This window comes from Balaenoptera physalus (assembly GCF_965194825.1).
Source record: "Balaenoptera physalus genome assembly, chromosome: 12".
Lineage (NCBI taxonomy): Eukaryota > Metazoa > Chordata > Mammalia > Artiodactyla > Balaenopteridae > Balaenoptera > Balaenoptera physalus.
The window spans coordinates 91,043,559-91,065,131 of record NC_138897.1 but is presented as its reverse complement, the minus strand read 5'-3'; the positions used below and the strand labels follow the sequence as shown (position 1 = coordinate 91,065,131).

General features: G+C 58.5%; 1 protein-coding gene across 3 annotated transcripts; it reads right to left on the bottom strand.

Annotated features, from left to right (window-relative positions):
- Positions 1-3,464: 3,464 nt before the first annotated feature.
- RFLNA (refilin A) lies at positions 3,465-18,011 on the bottom strand. 3 transcript variants are annotated; one of them, XM_082418358.1, is made up of 3 exons: positions 17,522-18,011; positions 6,470-6,579; positions 3,465-5,047 (listed from the first exon to the last, which is right to left on the bottom strand). In XM_082418358.1, exons 1-3 carry the CDS (start codon positions 17,726-17,728, stop codon positions 4,714-4,716), a joined length of 651 nt encoding a protein of 216 aa, XP_082274484.1. In that variant the 5' UTR covers positions 17,729-18,011; the 3' UTR covers positions 3,465-4,713. The 3 variants fall into 3 exon arrangements, with proteins under 3 accessions (XP_082274484.1, XP_082274483.1, XP_082274482.1); XM_082418357.1 differs by lacking the exon at positions 17,522-18,011 and adding an exon at positions 17,054-17,076; XM_082418356.1 differs by lacking the exon at positions 17,522-18,011 and adding an exon at positions 15,733-15,810.
- Between the last annotated feature and the right edge of the window lie 3,562 nt (positions 18,012-21,573).

Below are 21,573 nucleotides of genomic sequence, written 5' to 3'. Positions count from 1 at the left end.
GGATCCGATTCCATAGAAAATGAGAACGTGATCTGCAAAGCGCAGGACACTTGCTGGCTAATTTCCCCGCATCCTAGAACATTGTGACGTTGGTTAGAATGCAGATTCCTGGGCCCCACCCAGAGGATAGGAATGATTCTCTAGGTCCAGGGTTGGGGCTGGGAATCTGTGTTTTCATCCAGCGGCCCAGGTGTCTCTGATGCCGGTGACTTGCAGCCCTCACTATGATGGTGAGGGTGGTGCCCAAGGTCAGAGCTAGAACCTGGTCCCTTCACTTCTTTCTGGCCAGGAGTTCTCCAGTAAGGGCACAAGCGGCTCTGCAGAGGGAGTCCCGGCCCACCAACCCGAAGAGCTGCCGCCCACAGCGGGGTCAGGAACGGGCTGGTCCCTACAGCACTAGGGTTGGCTCAAGACAAGCCCATCTCGGGCCAGGTGACGCAGACACTGTGACAGCTGACCTGGAGCAGTCGGGGTGGCTTCCTGGAGGTGGTGGTTCTTGGGGAGGGGATAGGCTGAGTGGAAAGAACCTGGGTAGGCAAAGGCTGGGAGGTGAAACCCAGCCAGGGGCATTCAGGAGCCCAGGGTGGCTTAGACATAAGGCAGTGTGGAGGCCCTGGAATTTCGGAGATGGAATAGTCAATGTCCAGTAAGGTGATTTGCTGGTTTTCTGAAATTGGGTCTTGTTGGCTCACAAGGGTGCTGGGTGCATTGAGGGAGAAACAGGCCAGGAGGCTAGTGCAGGGCCAGCATGGGGGTTGGCATGGTAGAGAAGGCCAGGACAGAGCCCCACTGCCTCGGGGAGTGGGGATGGGGCCAGGCCACGTATGGGGCAGGCGAGAGGGGGGTGTGCAGCACACGAGTAAAGACAGACTGTGGAGCCAGCTGCCACGTAATGGCCACGTGACCCTGGCCAAGCCATTTGAACCCTCTGTGCCTCTGTCTCCCCATCTGTAAAATAGGATAATGATATTGCTGTGAGGAGTACCTCAGAGATGGGCTGTGTAGCTCTATAGAGACACGGTTTACTCGCCTGTGCAGGAGTCAGTGGGACAAGGCAAGAAAGAAAGAATGGGTTTGCGAGGAAAGGAGAGAGAAGAGAGAAAAACTCCAGGTGGTCCTGCAACAGTGCCGCTTGTTTGCATATTACGGGGATAAACTGATTTGATCGCTGGCAGCTGGTGGGAGGGCCCCCTGGTCATTCCACCTTTAGAAGGCCAAGGAGGGCCATCAAAGGAGACGCATTTGTTTTCATGGCTTCTCCAGGAAGCCGGGAGGGTTTAGCTGTGGCAGCCACGTGACGGGCTGTCCTTCCACCCCCCCCTTCTCCGGGGTTCAGCCAGGTCCCGCTTCCTCATCAGAATGTCTCACCAGCTACCTCACAGGCTCACTGGGAAGATTAAATGCAGAAAATTCTGACAGCAGGGCCAAGCGGTCTGCAGACAAAGGCAGCGCTCCGTGTACGTGTCAGCTGCCAGGGCTGTTGTTTGTTCTCACCAAGGCTACTCTGGGGAGGAGAGACGAGACCTCGGACGGACGGGGCACCTGTTTGTGGGGCGGGGGCCGCCGAGCTTGATTGGAGGCCTGCGAGTGTGAACCCAGAGATGAGCCCAGAGATTGGCCGGGGCGACAGCAGAAGAGGCTGAGCGAGGGGCTCAGGATGGGTGTTTGGGGCCAGAGCCGGCCCTCGACATTGGGGAGTGTTTCTGCCCCTTCGAGAGAGATGGACGCCCTGACCCGCCCCCAGCAGGGTCCCGGCTTGATTCGATGGCAGCCCAAGCTTTACCAGCACAGATTCTCACTGTCCCAGCCGCCAGGCAGGTAAGGCCATGTGCCTGCCTTGCAGATGCTTAGAGAAGTTAAGCGACAGGCTTTTTCTCCAGCCACCGTGCCCTCCCCACGTTGGTCTTCCCCTCCCAGGGGGCTTCAGTGAGCGACCTCTGCCCCCCCCTTGCCCAGTGCGTCTGGATCTGGGGAGTGAGGACAGAAGGGCCTTCTGCAGGCAGCACCCTAAGCCGGGCAGTGGGGTCACTGGCCTCCAGGCTCTTTATTTTGGGGGTGGAAATCCCAAGGGCTGGGACAGGACCTAGACGAAGCTGGCACCTCTTTCTGCCAGGTCTCCAAGTCCTCTGGGTTCCCGCAGGACGGACAGCTGCTTCAGAGGGAAACCGGGGTGCACTTGGGGGCCTGACGGGCCGCAGCCCTTGCCCCCCACGTCTTCCTCCCAGGTTGGGCCTCATGGAGCCCCAGCCGTACAAGGAGACAGGCTGGAGTTCCAAGGTCATCAGGGAAGGCGGAAGCCGTTTGCATGATCAAAGGAGACGGTCTTGTCTGACATGTGCTGCCCGGGTCCTCGGGGAGGTGCTAGGATGGAGTCAGGAGGGTACGAGGCCTATCGGGTGATGCTGGTGAAAGACAAAAGGGACAGGAAGCAGGGCCTGGCAGGGACTGGGCCTCGGTCAGCTGGTCCCGTCCCACCACGCTCCCACTGGCGGGGCGCCCGGGAGGAGCCTGGCAGCTGCTGCAAAGCTCTAGTTAGAGGCCATCAGCTCACTGCACGCCGCAGAAGTTGTTTCTTGAAGGGCAACCCCAGAGACATCTCCAAGGTCACTGGGTTCGTTGGCACCATAATTGCACGTGTCAGGAAGCCCAACCCATTTTTCTTCCCAAGCGGGGAGATCAGGGTTGTGATTGGAAAGCCAACTCGTGCAGCTGAATTTGCCTGGTGCCAGCGGTGCGACCCCCAGCGTGTGTCTGCACAGAAGCCCGTCTCTACACAGGCTGCGCTCTCGGAGTTCCCAAGGCTGTGTCTGCACCCTGCTTGCCTGCGCTGAGCAGCCGAGGCCTCCAGGTTCTTCCTCTCAGTGACATGACCCTGTCCCTTGGCCCCGCCCTCCTGGCTTTCACCCTGGCCCCGCCCTGTTAGACATCCTCCTCCATCGAGGCAGGAGCCCCTGCAAAGACACTCGCACTCTCCCACTCGAGGACACTGCCCCGAGGCTGCCGAATGTCCTCCTCACTCACGGTCTGGGGCCCCAGAGGCCCCTCCAAGGATGTGGACCAGATACGTAGAGGGTGTAACAAGGCCGAGGCCACCTGCTTTGCAGAGGCAGCCCGGGCCCTTCTCTGGGGACAGAGCTGGCTTTGGGCGTCTGCAGGTGCCGAGGGCTGGCGTGCGGAATGCAAAGCACAGGAGCGTCAAACGTGCAGATTCCCGGGACCCTCCTGGAGTCAGACCCAAGTCCCAGCGTGGGCGCTGGGCCTCTGCATTTATTGCCTAGCTCCTGGGTGAAGCTGGCGCACTCAGGCTGTCTACAGGGATGGGGTGAGGGGCACAGGGCTCTCTCTGAGCTTTCCAAGTGTCTCCCTGTCCCCTGTGAGCACGGGGGAGGGACCATGGGCCTATGAAGACCAGTCCCACCCACGGTGGGCTCTGAGGGTCTCAGAAACACGGAAGAGGGAGTCTCTTCGAGTCTGCACATTTTATTAAGATAATCAATTGATTCTTAAGTTATTTCTTTGTTAATCAGAAAGCATCTCTGTGGCGAGAACATGCACAGTCTGTAGATACATAAAAATATATCAGTCACTTCGCGTCTCCTGAACGTTAGCTCCGAGCTGCCCCTCCCCGCAGCGAGGGAGCTAAAGCCCCGTCTTGGGGGGATGCCGGAGCAGTGGCGGGCAGCCTCCACCTGCTGGGTCCAATCAGGTCTGAAGGCATCTCCATGGCCACGTTGGGGGCTTCTGGGGCACTGGTGGCGGGCAGCCCCAGGCCGTGGCCCCAGCACCCACGTATCCTGGCTCTTCCCAGGCAGCACAAGGGTCTCCCGTCTTCCTCCCCTGACCTTGCACGTGTGCGGTGAACCCTGCAGCACTGGCCACTGCAGCGTCATCACTGTAGGAACGGGAGGCCTGAGCGAGGGCAGCTGGACCCCACGGAATCTCTGAAAGCTGACAGCTGGCCGGGAGCCTCGGGCAGGTGGCGGTGGTCATTTCCAACGGCTCAGACGCCTCCCCTTGGCACCTGGCTCGAGGGCTCTGACGGTCCAGAGTCCTGGTCCTGAAGGTGTCAGGACAGAGGTTAGCAGGATGCCCTGCGGGCGAGGCTCCGGACACAGAGCTCAAAGGCCTCGGTGCAGACGGGCTACGCCCTCCATCCTCCGCACTGGGGCACGGGCACTGGGACAGCGCGGGCAGGGCTCCTCCAGGCCGCTCCCCACACACAACCCACAACCAGCCCTGGCAGCGTTTCCAGCTTTCGCCCAGCCTCCCGGCTCCCTGTCCACCAGAGGTTGCTGGGCTATGGCTCTGGGCGTCCAGCTGCACACATTTGAGAGGCCTGCTCTGGAAACAGCCCCCTCCAGGGGCGGCGGGTGTCTGGATGGCACCCCTCTTCCCTCCCACGTGGCCTGGGAGCCGGGGTCGGTGGGCGGCCCCCCGGCCAAGGCTGGGACGGATGCCTCTGTCCTGCCGGCGTTCGGGGGTGTCCCCCGCTTCAAGGGCAGCCAAGGACACACACCTTCTTCTCTCCCAGGCCGTCGGGGCGGGCACCACCTACCCACCTGCCCCCACCCCGTGCTCCTCGGGAAAGCCAGGCCCACGCTGCCTCACCGGGTAGGTGCTGAGAAAGCGGATGCGGCGCGGGCAAGACACAGCCCAGGGTCCCTCCCGATCGTGGAGCCCGTCCTCCGGCCGCAGCGGGGGCCGGGCTGCCGGTCAGAGCGGCGCGGGGCCCGGCAGGCCGGGCCCGGGGCGCGGGCACAGCTGCAGCTGCACGCTGGCCGTGAACCAGCGGCGGGGCCGGCCCAGGCTGAGGTGCAGGGTGGTGCGGAAGGAGCTACGCGCGCGCTTGGGGAAGATGATGGTGGTGCTCCGAAAGCGCAGGGCGCGCGGCCGCGGCTCCAGGGTCAGCTGGCTGCGGTAGCTGCGCCAAGTGCAGTTAGGCGCGGCCACGATCGTCTCGCTGTAGGCCGTGACCGTGGGCACCGGCGCGTAGAAGACCTTGTCCCGGAAGTGCTTCTCCGAGGCGTACTTGACCTCAGAATTGCAGCTGCGGGGGAGGGGTGGAGGGCGGGAGCACGGGGGTGAGGCCCGGACGGGGCAACCAGGTCACTGTCCCGCGTGGTCGGGGGCAGTGCGAACACAGAACGGCCTGGGCTCTTCCGAAACGCCCAGGTCAAAAGGGCAAGGGGGGGCTGAGGGACCCAGCTGGCTTGGAGGAAACTCGAGAGACGGGACAGTTAAATGCCGCTCGTGACTCTGGCTGGATCCTGAACTGGGATAAAAATAGGCCATAAAAGGACATTTGGGAACAGTGGGCGGAACTGGACCAGGCAGTGGTCGTGTTTCAGCTTTAGCTGGCCCGATTTCGGCAAGTGCACTGTCATTATGTGAGAGGATGTCCCTCTTCTGAGGAAGGACACCAGCCGGAGTTAGAGGTTCAAGGTCACGGTGTCACTGACATCCTCTCAAACGGATCAGAAGAAAGTTTCGTTTATGTAGAACGAGACAGTGAGCAGATATTCTAGCCAACGGGGCCAAGTGGAAAGAGCCAATGAATCTGTTTAACGGGGGTTCCCTGTAGTCTTCCTGCAACTTTCCTTAAGTTTGAAATGTTATCAAAATAAGTTTCCCACCAAGTAGCCTCAGCACCTCTAGGTGAGTGACACTCCTTACGAGTGACCAACTGGTCAGCGCCCCCAGCTCTGCTCCCAGATCATCACACTGGAAGGAAAAGCTCCGCGGAGGGGCGTGGGGACTTCACCTGTCTCCCTCCCCGCTGCACCCCACAGGTGATCCGCGTGGGAAGGGAAGCAGGGGTCCCAAGAGCCCAGGCAGCTCGCATCCACCCTGGCTGGGGCCTCTGTAATAAAAACTTAAAAGGAGAGCTCTTTGGGGAGAAAAACCTTTAAAGGGGATCTGTTTGTCTCCTGGGACCCTATCCAGAGGTGGAGCGGGAGGAGGTAGTGGGTCCCACACCCCTGGGCAGGCCAGGGCGACGTGGACAAATCCATCCTGAGCGTCCCAGGGATACGCGGGTGAGACCCACGGACCCTAGACTCCACCTTCTGGAAGCCCGATCCCCGAAGCCCTCCGAGGAAGGCAGACGGCTGGGGGAAAGCTCCTGGTGGGGTGGCCTTAACTCAGAAGTGCAGGTGCCACCTGAGATGTCCTACGCGTGGGAGGGCACCTAATACACATTCAGGGCAATGGCTCCCCGGGGGATAAAGGGGCAAATTCAAAATAAAAACCAGCCAGGTTGGGGGTGAAGGTCAGTGTGGAAATGGTCGCATGTGGGCCCAGGACGGGCTGGGGAGGTGGCAGGGAAGGCCACCTGGGGACAGAGTCTCTTCAAATCATGGCCAGGCCTCCTCGGGGAGCAGCACGCGGAGGGCCTGCCTAGAGGGAGGGGAGCCTGCTGAGCGCCCCAGCCTGGCCGCCCCGCCCCACCCGGCCCCGCTGCCCCACTCACCGGATCTCGGGCGTGGGCTCTGGGTTCACCTCAATGCTCTCCCCAAAGAACACGGGCAGCATCCGGGGCCTCATCTCGCGCGCCGGGGAGCTCGGGGGGAGGGGGAGGGGCTGTGGGGGAGAGCCAGGGACACAGGGTCACGTGAGCAGCCCTTTGGCACTGCAACCTCAGCTCCCCGCCGGGCACAAGGGTTGCCCCACACCACTCCAGTCCTGGTTTTCTGGAAGCCTGCTTCGCGGGGTCCATCGGGAAGCCCACCCCAGCGTCCCTCTGTGGAATCCAAGCGCTCTGATGCCCACGGCTCCCCACCCAACCACCGGCCTGCCCCTCAGTTCCTGGGCATCTCAATAAGGGGACGTGGTAACGGCCTCTTTCTACAACGCACAGCCCACCCGAGCCCCAGGAGCCAGGCTCAGAGACCTGTAGAACTGGGACCCCTCTCAGGGAGCCCCTGAGCCTAAGCCTCACAAGCTGCACCCCTGGGTGACACGGCAGGTCGGAGCTCTGCGAGGGACTGAAAACCGTGCTCATCGAGGGAAGAGTTCCCGGCCCTTCTTGGTGCATGGCTGTGGGCCCCTCATTCCACTCCTTCACGAGGCTCTCCTTGTCCTCGCCTGGCTGAGGAGAGATCACAGCAGCTATGCTTTCTGAGCGCTAACCGCACCAGTCGTTGCTCTGAGCACTCCATGTATCCATACATTCGATCATGGGAGGGAGCTGTTACTCGCATCCCCATTTTATAGATGCTGAAACTGAGGCCCAGAGTGGCTAAGTAACTTGCCTGAGGCCACACAGCTAGCAAGAGGCAGAGCTGGGGTTGGAACCCTGGCGGTCTGGCTCCAGAGTCTGAGCCCTCACCCATGTTCCCCGGCTGCCTCTCAGGCCCACGGGACGGGCGCTGCAGCCCCAAGACCTGTCCTGTCACCTCCTGCTCAGAGCAAGCTTGACCTCACACACAGGATCAGGGCGCTTCCCACGCAGGCTTCTGCCCATATATCTTTCACTCGCCTTGGCCACGGCCCAGGCTGCCTCTGTGCCTTGGCTTATGCTGTTCCCTGTACTAGGAACGTCCTTCCCTTTCCTTCTCACTTGGTCCGTCCAGGGTGAGAACTCAGGCATCAGCTCCCTTGTCTTCCCCAGCATCCTCTGAGGGGTTCCTGGAGCTCCCACCTGCTGGTCTCCATTGCTGCGACCCCTTTGTGTGTCACCCCCAGCCGTGAGTTCCTTAAGATTCAGGACCTGATGACCTCTCTGGCCCCAGGGCCTGGCACCTCGCAGACCCCATGCTGTCCAAAGGCAGGACCTCACACATGCAAAGCAGCGCCCTGCTCCCCTTCCACCTCTCCCCACCCCGTCCTGTGAGCCCTTGGCCAGGCCCACACCTGTCTTCAAATCTGCTATCAGCCTGTGGACGTGGTCACCACAGCCCCCTCCTCAGCTGATCACAGCGTCCCCAGAACAGGGGCCGAGGAAGGACCACAGGAAGAAAAGATCAAATCTGCTATCAGCCTATGGACGTGGTCACCACAGCCCCCTCCTCAGCTGATCACAGCGTCCCCAGAACAGGGGCCGAGAAAGGACCACAGGAAGAAAAGATCTAAGACTTGGAGAAAGAGGCGGTTCTCCATAGGCCCCCAGCAGCTGTCATCAAGCTGTCCCATCTCTCCCTTGCTGGGCATGGCAGGTGGAATAATGGCCCCCAAGATGTGCACGTCCTAATCCCCAGAACCTGGGAATGTGTGACCTTACAGGGCAAAAGGGACTTTGCACATGTGGTTAAGGATCTTGAGATGGGAAGGCTGTCCTGGAATATCCAGTGGGCCCCCAATGTCTTCACAAGGGTCCTTATAAGTGAAAGAGGGAGGCAGGGGGGGTCAGAGTCAGAAAGAAATTGAGGGCATTATGCTGCTGCCTTAAGGACGGACGAGGCCAGGAGCCAAGGACTGTGGGCAGCCTCTAGAAGGTGGGAAAGGCGAGAATTATCCCCTAGAGCATCCAGAGAGGATGCCTTGCCAAAATCCTTGGTTTTAGCCCGTGAAAGCTGTTTTAGATTTCTAACCTTTCGAACTGTAAGATATTAAATCTGTGTTGTTTTAAGCCACTATGCGTGGGGTCATTTGTTAGAGCAGCGACAGGAAGCTAATACACCACGTGACCCAGCAAACAACTCCCCTCTCGGGGCTGCAGCCTCCCGGTCCCCGAAGCGGGGCAACAGGAGCGCCCGCCTCCCAGGCTGCAGTCAGGACCATGATTCAAAGTGTGTGAATGTGTGGGACAGCGCCCGGCACGGAGCAAGCGCCACATAAAATTCTTGTATAAAAGTCTCAAGAATACAAGCCTATGGAGAAAAGGCTTGTTTTCTGAGTGCTTTTCACAAAGGCTCGAGGGGTGGTGCTGAGGGGGGGGTCCTCTCAGGAGAGAGAGGTACAATCCACACCCTTTTTAACCTTGAGACAACCCTGCTCCTACCTTTCAGAAGCAAGTGCACATCATTCAGGAGCTTTAAATTTAAAAATAAAATAGTGATGGGAATTCCCAGGCGGTCCAGCGGTTAGGACTCCACACTTTCACCGCCATGGCCCGAGTTCAATCCCTGGTTGGGGAACTAAGATCCTACAAGCCACGCGGCATGGCCAAAAATTAAAAAAAAAAAAAAAAGTTAAAAAAATAAAATAAAACAGTGACAAGATGTAGGCACTTCTGGCATCCTCTGTGGCTCTGTGAAATCAGCACTGGCCTCCAGCTGTGAAACTCCATGACTTGATGCTCATAAAAATCAGACTCTCTCCCCGCAAGACTATCTGAAGTGTGAAGTATGGCACTTTGCCAAATGTGTTCAGGGGTTTGCTGAGCACCTACTGTGCGCCGAACACCTACTGTGCGCCAGGCCCTGTGTGAGTCGGATGAGGCACAGTGCCTCCCAGGGCTCTTCCTGTGGACACTGAAGGGGAGAGAGGATGAGGCAGGCGTGTGAGGGGCTGTGGACGTGGGTGCTAAGGTTTGGGGAGGTGTCTCTAGGTGGAAGGGCTGGAGGGAGGGAGGGGAAGCCTGCTACTGGTCTCCATCCCCCCACCCCCACCCCCAAGAAAGAACAATTCCCAAGCTCATGAGCAGGGAGGACTTCCTTGGGAGGAAAAGCCTTCGGTGCAGAGCTGGGTACCACCATCCCTCTCGGGTCCACCTGAACCTCCTGGCACGGCCCGAGGGCACATTTGGGGCCCCATTCTGGCCGGATCTCGCTCCCCACACTGGCTGCCAGCAGAGGGGACAAGGCTGACTTCACAGATGAGGCCAGGAAGCTGGAGCTCTGGGCACCGTTTTCCAAAGGGCCCTGGTGGAAAAACAGCTAAAACCTGCCCCACCTGGGAACACGATACAAGAGAGAGAGGAAGCCTCTGAAAATCCAGACGCAGGCGGGCATCCAGGGGCCCCGGGGGCGACGAGACAGCTCAGGCAGTCGCCGCGAGGCCTGAGGCTGCCCCCGCAGGGCTCCAGGGACCAGAGGCAGTTCCGGCCGGCCCGCAGCCGCCAGGCTCCGGAAGCTCACAGCCGAGTCTTGCGGCTGCAGCGGTGTTTTAACATCAACATGGCAGCGCCGCGCGCGGAGCCCAGCCAACCCCGGGAGCCGGCCAGGAAGGCACACCGCTGGCCCTGCAAGGGCGGCCCTCCAGCCACGCTGGACTCACATTCCCATCGGAGCCTCCAGCGTGGGGGGCGGGCCGGGGACGGGGCTTGGGCTCCAGCGCCCAGGGGACCCCCTGCTGCTGGCGCTGCACCTGATGGCCTGGCCTGGGCCACTGGAGCAAAGAAAGCTCCCAGGCACCCTGCTCCCCTCACCGCCCCCCAACCCTGGGTCAGCCACATCCCAGCTCGCTTCCCTGAAGGCCCTGGTGCTTGCTTCCCTCTGAAAAGGACCCGTCGAGAAACCCACCTCTGCCAGCCACCCGCTCACCGTGCCTCAGTTTGCTCGTCTGTACAATGAGGCTGATGCCTGGGCGCAAGCTGGCCGGTGTCCTCGGGGCCCCTCGCAGCCCTGGGCTGCAGGGGCAGGGGAAGGCACAGGGGAGCTGAGAGCTGAAGGCCGGACCCCGGACTCCCAGACGCCACACACGCCCACCCTGGGATGGCGACACGGCTGGGCCAGCCTCCAGCCCCCAGCTCCTTCTAGGGACCGGGAGAGCCCTGTGCTAGCCTGGGGAGGGGGCTGCTCTGGCTCCCTGGTCTCCTGGGCAGGCAGGGGGTGTGTGTAGGGACCAGGGAAGGCTTCTGAGAGAGTGGGACCCAGAGAACAGTGGGCTGCCCTCCGCCTACCGCGCCCCACCCGCCTCACCCAGTGATTCATGCGTCTTCCCTGGAGCCGCCGGGCGAGGACACATAGTCCACGCCTGGAAGTAAAAATACACCCCGGCGTCTGGGAGCTCCCCCTTCCCGGCTGCGGTGCAGGGCACGGCCCACAGGACGGCAAAGAAAGGTAAGTGCTCCGTCGTGAGAGCTCCGTGCCACGCGGTGACAGCCCAGCCCCACCGGGGGTCCGGGCCTGGCTGGCAGTGACAGGTAGGGATGGCGCAGCGGTGTGACACACGGCGGTCCCCCACCTGCCACCGCACGGGACGTGGCTGAAGCCACGTGTGACCCACAGAACCTTCTGCTTAGGGAGTATCAAGCCCCCATCAGTGGAGGGTAAGTGGCAGGAGGAAGGGTCCGGGGAGACCCCACACTGACATGGGAGAAGGGCGTCCTCACCAAAGCCACAGGGAACCTTTGTAAGGGCCGAAACAGCCTTTCTCAGGCCACTGACCTCACTGGCGGGGGATGGCTTCTATCGCGATTGGAATTAAACTGATTATCTTCGGCGTGTTTTGGGATTTGAGACCAAAAGCTCCCATGCTGGGCTAAGGTGGGCGCTGACCTGCACCCGTGAAGAAAGTGATCCAAGGAGGGACATTTACGCCCCAAGAGTTCTCATCCTTTTTACGAAAGGCCTCGGGTATTGGCGGCAAATCCTGGGGTGAGGGGAAGGGCTCCAAAAGGCTCGTTGCACAACACGGCACAACAGAGGCGGCGAGTGGGCCAGGCTCGGGGAGCCCCGGAGCCCCCAAAAAGCGCAGGCGCAGGGTCTGGCACTCAGAGCAGTGAAACTGAGCAAACCCATACATCACAGGTCGGAGGCAGGGCTCAGGGACGGGCCTGCTCCCCAGGATGCCCTTGGGTGCCCGATGGACCCAAGCCAGCAGGATGGTGGTGGGTTGGTTTGCGGCCTCCACAAAGCTATGTTCACGTCCTAATCCCCAGGACCTGTGAATGTGACCCTCTTTGGAAACAGGGTCTTTGCACATGTGATCAAGTTAAGATGCGGTCCCACTGGATGGGGGCGGGCCCTAATTCAACATGGCTGGTGTCCTTATAAAAAGAGGGAACTTTGGACACGGGACACACAGAGGAAAGAAGGCCATGGGGGGATGGAGGGAGAGATGGACGGGTGCATCTCCAAGGTAAGGCACGCCGAGGATGGCCGGCCACCACCAGAAGTTGGGACAGACACAAGGGATGGATTCTGCCCTAGAGCCTTGGAGGGAATATGGCCCTGTTGACACCTGGATCTCAGACTTCAGGCCTCTTTGTACCATATCTGTTTCCCCCACCCCACAGCAGGGAGGCCAGGAGTCCCAAGGGCGCAAAGGACAGACCACGCCCACCCCCAAGAGAGTCCCTGTCAGTCCCCGCCTAGTGGCATTTTCCCAGGAAGGTGGCTCCTGCTTGCTCCCTCGCCCCCAGAGCACCTGGCAGGGCATGGGCCTATTTGTCTTCTTTGCACACTAAAGCTACAGGTAGAACTTCTCACTCAGATGAGCCTTTCACAGAGACGCAAGGCTGTCAGAGACGTTGCTCAATTTCCGCCGGAGGCCACTTCATCCAGGATGAAGCGGAGGGGGGCTGAAAGGAGGCGCCAGGGTTTCTGGCTCCTCACGGCCTTCCTTTCAGCAAACAGGCTTCTCCCTCCGTGGCCTGACACACCTGGTTCTCTTGCACCTGAGCTTGCTCACAGGCACCTTCGCTGGTCAGGGACACACCTGTGAGCCTGCAAGGGGGCCATGGGGGCTGACCTCTGTCTCCTCAGTCCATCTGTCCATCCACCCGTCCATCCATTTTTCCCTTCATCCGTCCATCCACTTGCCTGTCCATCCATCCATTCATCCATCCATCCATCTGTGTGTCCATTTACCCATCCATCCATCCATCCATCCATTCATCCATCCATCTGTGTGTCCATCCATCCATCCATTCATCCATCGGTCCATTTATCCATCCATCCATCCATTCATCCATCGGTCCATTTATCCATCCATCTGTCCATTCACCCATCCATTTGTCCATCCATCCACCCAACCACCCTTCTGTCCATGCATGTGTTCATCTGTCCATCCTTCCATCTGCCCATCCATCCATGCATCCATTCATCCATCCATCCATTTGTCCATCCATCTGTGCTTCCATCCTTCCTAATCCTGGGCACTAACTCCCTAAATTCCTAACTCCCTTCCCTCTCTGCCCTCATCCTTGGTTTCACCATCATAGACCAGAAACAGAGAAATGAGAAAATCCAGGTGTCCTGGGTTGGGGGCAGGGGTGGTGACAGCCAAGATCCTAAGAGTTGGCAGTGACAAAGATTTCCAAGAGCTGGGCAGCCCTGGGAAATTTTCGAGGATGGGCAAAGACAACCCACTCCCCACCACCAATTCTACCTGGATCCGGCCCCAAGGGCTTCCCTCAGAATCTGGGTCCGGGGAACCAGCACCTCGTCCTTAGGGAAATTCCCCAGTGTGCCACTCGGACATACACTCGATGTGTAAACAAACCCCAGGAGATCAGATGGGGGTGACGGGGCAAGGCACGATGCGGCCCAGGCCACTGGCTTCTAGAGAACCCATATCCACATCTGAGGGGGTAACAGCTCAGACTGTCACCTCCAGTCGCCACTCCACGGAGGGCCGAGCCCTCATCTGCCACAGATGGGTGACCTCTCCTCTCACCCACCCCAGTGGTGGCTGTTCCCTCAAAGGTGCACCCCAGAGAAGACGACCTGCGACCCCAAATGCCATCTGTGCTCTCCCTGAGGGTGATAAGAGGGGACAGGGCTAGTTCCCTGAACTGGCCATGTTAACCTGGGGAGATGGGTGTCTGCCACACACACTCACTCATCCTTCCTGGCGGCACGACCTCTCCCCATGATGCCCCCCCCCAAGTCCCACAGCTCCGCCAGGCAGGACGGGGAGGGGGGCAGGAAGGACATGGGGTGTTCCCTCAATCTGGAGCTGGAGGTCCAGGCCCCGAGAGCTCAAAGGTGACACAGACAGCGGCTGTCCTGTTCACAGCTGTATCCCTAGCCAGGCCTGGCTTAAATATTTGTGGGATGAATGCAGCTGACAGGCAAACCCTGGCTGGCCCAGCAAGCGGCCTTGGCTGTCCCGGTGTCCTGCAGGCGACCAGGGCCCCACTGCAGGGAGACAAGCCCCCCACAGAGCCTGTTCCGCACAGGCACTTCTCAGTCAAGTCTCTGATTTGGGTTTCTAATTTGGAGGGTCTGGGAGCTCATGAGGCCTTTTTAAAAAATAAAAATAAAACAGTCACAAGTACATTTTGGAAAGACCAAATGGAATTTTACTTTCTGGCCTCAGCTTAGCCTACAAGTCCCTGCACTGCCCTCCACCAGCCTCACGGCTGCAACTCAACCACGCCTCAGGACCTTTGCACTTGCCATTCCCTTGGACTGACGCACATTTCAGCCCTATGATCATAAAGGCCACTCTCTCATGTTTTCCGGTTTCCATTAAATGTCACTTCCCTGACCATCCAGTCTAAAGGAGCTCTACCCAAACCCAGCTCTTTGTCTTAAGGGCACTGAACAATCCACCTGGTGTTTTATCACATGTTTAAGTTGGTGACTGTCTCTCCCACTAGAATGCCAGTTCCACGAGGGCAGGGACCTTGAACATCTTGTTCACCACTATGCCACCCACAGCCCAAAACAGCACATGGCATACAGTAGGTGCTCAATAAGTACCGGTGGGACGAATGACCGATTCCTAGATCTTCCTTTGGTTTGGGTATTACCAGGAACGTACCATCGTTGGTCCACAGAGTGGGCCAGAAAAAAACCTATGATCAAGTTAGGGTGGGGTTGAGGGATTCATTCATACCCAGCCTGCTCCCCAGTGCCGTTTACATCTTGGGGGGCAATGTCGCAGCCAGCCAGTTACCCTACATCCACGGGGTACTGTCCGGAAGTTAAGTCCAGCTTATTAAAACAAAGTGGGGGGAAATGGAACCTCTTTCTAGAGGGTGAGCAAATTTAACATGCGCTTCCAGCATAATAAATACGGTGACAAGCTCGTGAGGACCTCAGTGGCCAGGGGGGTGGGGAAAGAACTGCAGCTCATCCCCCTGGCTGAGGTGTGTGCCACCAGCGCTGACCAGGAAGGCAGTGCAGGAAACTGGGTATCAGAACAAAGATGCCTACCCCAGGCTGAACCCCAGGCCCACATGGTCTGACAGGTGCCATTAAGGGGGTGCCAGAGCAAACCTGGCCCTGCCTGCAGCCAGCCTCTTCTCGGGCATTTGAAACCATCAACTCCAAGACACAGGAGAGGTTTCTGTCCCTTTGTGCAAGATCGGCAGCCGATATTTTGCCTACATCTGCGCCTGGAAAGCATTGTCAGTGAGTCGCCCGCAAGCAGGGTTTTGTTAAACACCAGATTAGCAACGTTTAACAGGAGTTAACCTGCGGGGGGCGGGGGGGTGGAGGCGGCCTGTGTGGCAATAACTTAGGTGCTCGGTGCCCCAGCTGCAGGCCCCAGGGCTGAGAAGAGGCTTCCCTGTGGCAACCATTTCCTCTCTCTTTATTAAAAGCACCATTTCCAAATCCTGTAGGTTCAGAGGTGTTTTGTTTTTTTTAAAAAAACAAAACAACAACAACAAAACACAGGTAGTTAATTAGCTGCACAGTGAAAGGTAGGATAATGCAAGGTTCAAGGGTAGAGACACCGGAGCCCAATTCCCTGGGTTCTAATCCAGCACCACCACTTATCAGCTTAGGCAAGTCACTAACCTCTGTGCCTCAGCTTCCCCCTCTGGAAAATGGGTGTAATAAGAGCACCTACATACTTCGTGGGACTACTGTGAAAATGAAATGAGTTGATGCCAAGTAAAGAGTTTAGGACAGTTCCTAGAACCTGGGAAGGCTATCTAAATGCAGATATCATTACCTGTGCGGAAACAGCCCCAGGTCTTGCCTTCAAGCCAAATTAAAAAGATCAGAGACAGCTCAGTTCCATACCTGGCATCTAGTTAGCAAGGAGGGGGAAAAAATAAAATCAACTAGGACAGCCAAGACAAGTAAGCCAGGCACACTGTTCTTATGGCTGCCCCTGGCTGGCCTGGCCGGCAGGAAAAGCATCCAGAAAACCTTCTAGAAGGGGGATTCCGGGTCATCCAAAGAATAAAGGGGAAGGCTGGTCCCCTGTCCCTTTTCTCCAAGCTCCATTGTGTAGGACACCACAGGGATTTATTCCCAACGCAACAGCCCAAATACCACCCCCTTCCATTCAACTGTGCCAAGTCTGAGACACTCTTGCAGGAAAGCTGGTGCGTTCAGACAGTGGGATCAATTTCACTGCCAACAGCCTGGGTCACATCTATCAATTCCTGGAAGTCCAGAATGCCTCTCCTACCCACAGCCCCCAGAAGAGGGACCAAAGGTCAAATTCAACGCATGATTTTGGTCTAAGCCAGCGGTTCCCAAACTTTGCTGCACATGAGAATCACCTGGGGAGGTTTTAAAAACCCTGATGTCCAGGTCGCAGCCTCTACCAATCAAATGAGACTGTCTGGAGGTATGAGGTGGGCGTGGGTATTCTTTAAAGATCTCCAAGAGAGGGATCTCCCTGGTGGTCCAGTGGTTAAGACTCCACGTTCCCAATGCAGGGGGCCTGGGTTCGATCCCTGGTCGGGAAACTAGATCCCAGATACCGCAACTAAGAGTCCGCACGATGAAACTAAGACTTGGTGCAGCCAGATAAATAAATACTTAAAAAAAAAAAGTCTCTGAGAGATTCCCGTGCCCACTCAAGTTTGGGACCCACTGGACCAAGGAGCAAGGGAGACACCAGTGACATTCCCGTCAATAGGCCTGGAGGCAGGGGAACCATTCCTTTCTGCTCATGGGAGGATTTCCAACTGGGGGGAAGCATTCACTGCCCTGTGAGGTACCAGGTGGGCATTGCCGGGGCCCCAGGAAAGCGGCGCCGGGCTGGAGTCGTGCTAGGACACCCGGCAGAAACAACGTGAAGGCGTGCAGAGAGCCGCAAGAACGGGGAAATGCCACTGGGATTGCTGGCAGCCTCCGGATCTCAACTTGTCATTTCCTCAAGTCGAAAGGCGCCCGATCCCGCCCGCTTGGCTCCCGCCTGCCGGGGAAGGGGTGCGGGGAACCCAGTCTCAGCCCAGCCGCCAAGCTGGGTGACCCCCGGGGTCCACCTGAAGGCCCCACTAAGTCTGGCAAGAGGTAAAACTCTTGCGTCTCCTGACCTGGGGTTCCAGCCTTCCCCCAGGCACCGCCTCAGCTCCACGTCAACATCCCTCAACATCCCGGGAAGGAAGGGCTCCTGTCTGCGTTTGGTTAAAAAAAAAAAAAAAAAAAAAAGTCTTTCACGTTGGCAGCACAGGGAGAACAGTAAACAGGGAACCTGGGTCCACTGCTTCGGCCAGGGGTTCCAGCTCACCTAGCCTGAAGCCAGCCTCTTGGAGAATTTCGGACAGTCCTCAACCCCTGCTCTTTTACTGCTGACAGCAAGACAGACGATCACTCCTTAGGCCCACAGCCAGGGAGAGGGCTGCAGGGGTCAGGCTGGACCATCCCCACCTGCGGAGCGTGGCCGTCACTAGGCCACCTTCTTGGCTGGGGGGATGGCGGGGGGAACCCAGTCCCGGCTCCTGAAGTACCCCATCCGGGGGGCTGGCTCTGTCCCCGGTTTCTGCGCGAAGCCGCGTGCTTACCGCTTTGGCCTCGCCGGGTCCGGGGGCCTCCGAGGAGGCGCCAGAGCCCCCCGCGCGGGCGTCGAGGATGCCAGGCGCCAGGGAGTAGAAGGGCGGGCTGGGGCTGGGGCTGGGGGGCAGCCCGGAGTCAGGGCTGTCCAGCAAGCCCTCCCGGCTCTTCTCCTTGAGGCTCTCCTCCATGCCCTGCAGATGCAGGTGGCCCACCATGTCTGGGGGGCGCCGGGCGCGGGCCCCCGGCTCCTCGGCGGGCTCCTCCACCGCGCTCCGGGGCCCGGGGCGGGCGGCGGCGGGGCGAGGGCTGCGCGCCGGGGACCTGCGGGCAGAGCCGAGAGGCGGTGCGTCGGGCCCGGCGCCCACCCGCTCCCCCCGGCCCGAGTCCCCGGTTCCCCGGCCGGCCGGGCCGCGCGCGCGCGCCGCGCCCAGCAGGGGCCGGCGGTCGGGCGCCCGGCTCCGTGCGCTCGGGGCAGCTGCCCCTCCGCGCTGCCACGCCGGGCCTGCCGCCCGCCCGCCCGCCGCCGCTGGACGCGCTCCAGCCACGCCGGGCCCGGCCTCGCCTTCGCGCTCCGCCGCCCGCCGCCGGGCCCTCTCCGCACCTTCCCGGCCGCGCCTCCTTTTCTAGGCGCCTCCTCCTCCCTCCTCCCCGCGCCTCCTCCCGGCCCACCCCGCCCCCGGCCTCCTCCGCGGTGGGCAACCGCCCCGTCTGGCGCCTCCACCCCCCAGCCCGCGCCCGGGGCGACTGCACAGCCCGGCAATCCTCCGGAATAAACACCCCAGCGGCGGCACCAAGGGGTGACTCGTGGGGCCCCCAAGTCATCCCAAGTAACAGTAGTAGGAGTAGTAATGTCTGAGGTGACCTTTCGAGGTTTCTCCAGCTCACTGAAGTCCGAATAAAAGAATCTTCAGAGACCTCTGTTTTAGACGATCTGTAACTTACAAGGGAGGGGGCGGAAACCAGAGGCTTCAAGGCTCCCCAAGCTTCAAGACCTGTTCCTTAGCTCCCCTCTTTCCAACGAGCCGGTCCGCCCCTTTGTTTATGTTCTAAAACACGAACCAATAGTCCGGGGGTATTTGTGTCTCCATCATTTGGGTTCCCAAGGCCAACATACTGGGCCTCTGGGGTGGAAAGCCTTGGGTGGAAATGGGCCTGGGGCAGGTGACAGGGAGATTAGAAACATTTCCTGAATCCTCCAGCATCTGGCTGTTTCCCCAATTTCTTCCAAACAGGTTCCTGCTCACTGAGAGTCTCTCCCATCTTTCCCTTCTTTTCCTTCCTCGGAAGGGAGAAGTCACTTGCTTCCCTTTCTTCAGATGACTGACAAGGAGGTCCAGTCCAGCTCCCACCCACTCATCCACCCACCCCCCAGGTGATCCAGCCTTCCATTCTGAAAGCAGGGAATCCAGGGGTACCTAGAGGTTGCGTTGAAAAGAGCAGGAATGTGGGAGAGGCTCATTGTCTAGCCAAGGCAGCAGAGGAGGCAGGGAAGGTGTGAGGGTGTGGACAGATACACTAGTTTGGTTTCCCCTTGGTGTCTGCTCTTCAGACACCCCCAAACTGAGGGCACCAGGCTAAAGCACGGTCATTCCATCAGGACCGATCAAGCTGCCACCGTGCCCCCTGCGCTCTGTCCACCTCAGAACCGCCCACGAGTAAGATAGCCTGGCCCCGGGGCGCCCAGTCGGATGAGGGGGGAAAACACCCCAGGAAGCAAAGGCCGTGAGTTTCAAGGAGGGCATTGACAAGGCACTGCCAGCAAGAATCATCAGAGGGACAGTTCATTGCTGGAGTGTTCATGAGAGCCCGCTCTGAGGAGGGGGCGTTTTAAGATGAGTCCTGAACAGCCACGCGTGAGCTGGAGAAAGAGGACTAGCCTTCCAGGCGGGGGGACACCAAGGACAAAGGTGCTCTCAGTAGGGAGAATGAGGTGCATTCCAGGAAGGGACAGAAGGGTCGGGGGGCTTCCTAAGAGTGCTGGGGGGGACACAGAAGGACATGTTATCAGGTGAATTTGCAGCCCATTTCCATATCAACCAGGAAGACCATGGGAAGTCTGCTCTCCAAACAGAATTAGCCAGAGCTTGGAATATCTGGAGCATTCTGGAGGAAAAAAACAAAACAAAACACAACACAGAACAACTGACTCCGTTTGCTTCAGTTCTTAGGCAAGAATTCAATTCTTCAATTCTTCCTCAGCCTTGGGCTCCGTGACCAGAAATACGTGGGTGACTTATCATCTCACAGGACAAAAGTGGGGGCTGTGATTTGCAGAACAGAAGCACGTTAAGATGCATTTCCTTCCCAAACGCTCACTCACTCAAGTCCCCAGAAGCGAGATCGCCTTCACTGCCCTCACTGCCGGGCTGCCCTGGAGAAAATTCTTTGATAAGAACGGATTACTTCTTAGCCCAGGGAAGTGAGTCTGGCAGCAACATCCACCGAAGGCTGGTGGGGAATTAGGGGGAGGCATGTGGGGCAGGGTTGCATCATTGAAGTGTCATCTTGACTTTATTTAAAATGTTGCTATTTTGATCATCTGGAATTTTTTGCATTAATTTTGGCCTTTACAGCACTGCAGTAAAATATAGTACGTGTCGCGATTTCCACGTTTGGGACATTTCCTTAAATTTTGGACTCTAGGTGAGGGCCCTACTCTCCTCACCCTAATCTTGGTCCCCTTGTGCCATTCATGCTTATCAGGGGTGCCTTCATGACCATGCCCACTCAGGTTCTGGAAGCTTCCCTGAGCCCACACACAACTTCCCCTGAAATGGAATAACGCTGGTGATGTGTCTACACCCAGCAGCAGGAAAAACATGACCGCACTACAAATGTCATAGTGTCCCACACAAATGACCCCAGTGACCATGACCTCTGACCTATTCGGATCCACTGCCACCGGCTGGGGGCCGCCCATCCACTGAAAGCTGGTACTGTAAAAGCTTCTGTTCCTCACGGTGTCAGATGGTCCGCAAATGTCAAAGAGGGGAGAAAAAGCCGAAATTTCCATAAGTTAGCTTGAGCCAGGAGCTAGCGGTGGGTGGGGGGCTGTCTTGGTCAGTCTCTGGAGGAAAGGGGGCTTGAATCTCTGTAACGTGACGCCAGAAGAGCAAGGAGGGCGGGGTCTTTGCAGATCTAAGTGCCTGCTCTGGACCAGGTGCTGTGGGCGGAGGGCGAGATCAGGTTTGCAGGGATCCATACGTGGGGCTAAGGTATTTGGACTTTATCTGCCAGGGGGTGGGGAGCCTGTAGAGTTTAGGAATGATCTGATGCAAATTGCTTCCGAAGTTGGATTACAGAGAGGAGAGTGGAGGGACTTCCCTGGCGGTCCAGTAGTCGGGACTCTGCGTTTCACTGCAGGGGGCACGGGTCCGATCAGGGAACTAGGATCCCGCATGCCACGTGGTGCAGCCAAAAAAAGAGAGGAGAGTGGAGACTGAGAAAAATCGGGCAGAGAAAGTCGATATTTAACAGAAAAGAAGTTATTAGGGTACCCCGACAAGGGGTCCTGCAGTGGGTGTCCCGTGCTGGAGAGAAGGGGAGACCCCCCTATACCACACACTCCCGGGAAGGGAGACGTTCGTTCAGGAGCTCGTGGAGTCACCTGCTTTTAAGAAAGGTGACCTAGAATGGTCCCAAGCTCCATGAGGCTCACCCAGCACCCCGGCATCTGGGGGACTTTCCCAGGCTGCTTTGTGAGGGGGAGAGAGAAAGGCCAGAGGATGAAGGGGAAGGGCACAGAGGAGAAAAGGCTTTTTCATGGAGAGCCATTAGCCACTTGTTCCGAGCAGCAGTGAAGAACATTCATGAAGTGGGGCTGTGCCTTCAGGGACAGCTGACAAAGGCCTCTGCTCACACACTGTCTCACCCTGGAACCCCAGAAGCTACACTGACACTCCAGATGCGTGCGTATTACTTCTAATTTAAAATAAAGGAGATCAGTCCATGGAGGCTCAGAGAGGTTAAGTGACTTGCCTGTGGTCACACAGCTACTAAGTAGAAAGGCAGAGTGGAGGCCGCGAGGATGGACGTGGGGGAACGCTGTCAATGGGTCCTA

Bases quoted from the DNA above. Each gene is read 5' to 3' on its own strand.
- RFLNA (XM_082418358.1), bottom strand. From the start codon at position 17,728: ATGGTGGGCCACCTGCATCTGCAGGGCATGGAGGAGAGCCTCAAGGAG. The intron at 6,580-17,521 runs GTAAGCACGCGG...TCTCCCCCACAG, and splicing joins GACCCGGCGAGGCCAAAGCG to CCCCTCCCCCTCCCCCCGAG. The intron at 5,048-6,469 runs GTGAGTGGGGCA...CCTCCCCCGCAG, and splicing joins GAGCCCACGCCCGAGATCCG to CTGCAATTCTGAGGTCAAGT.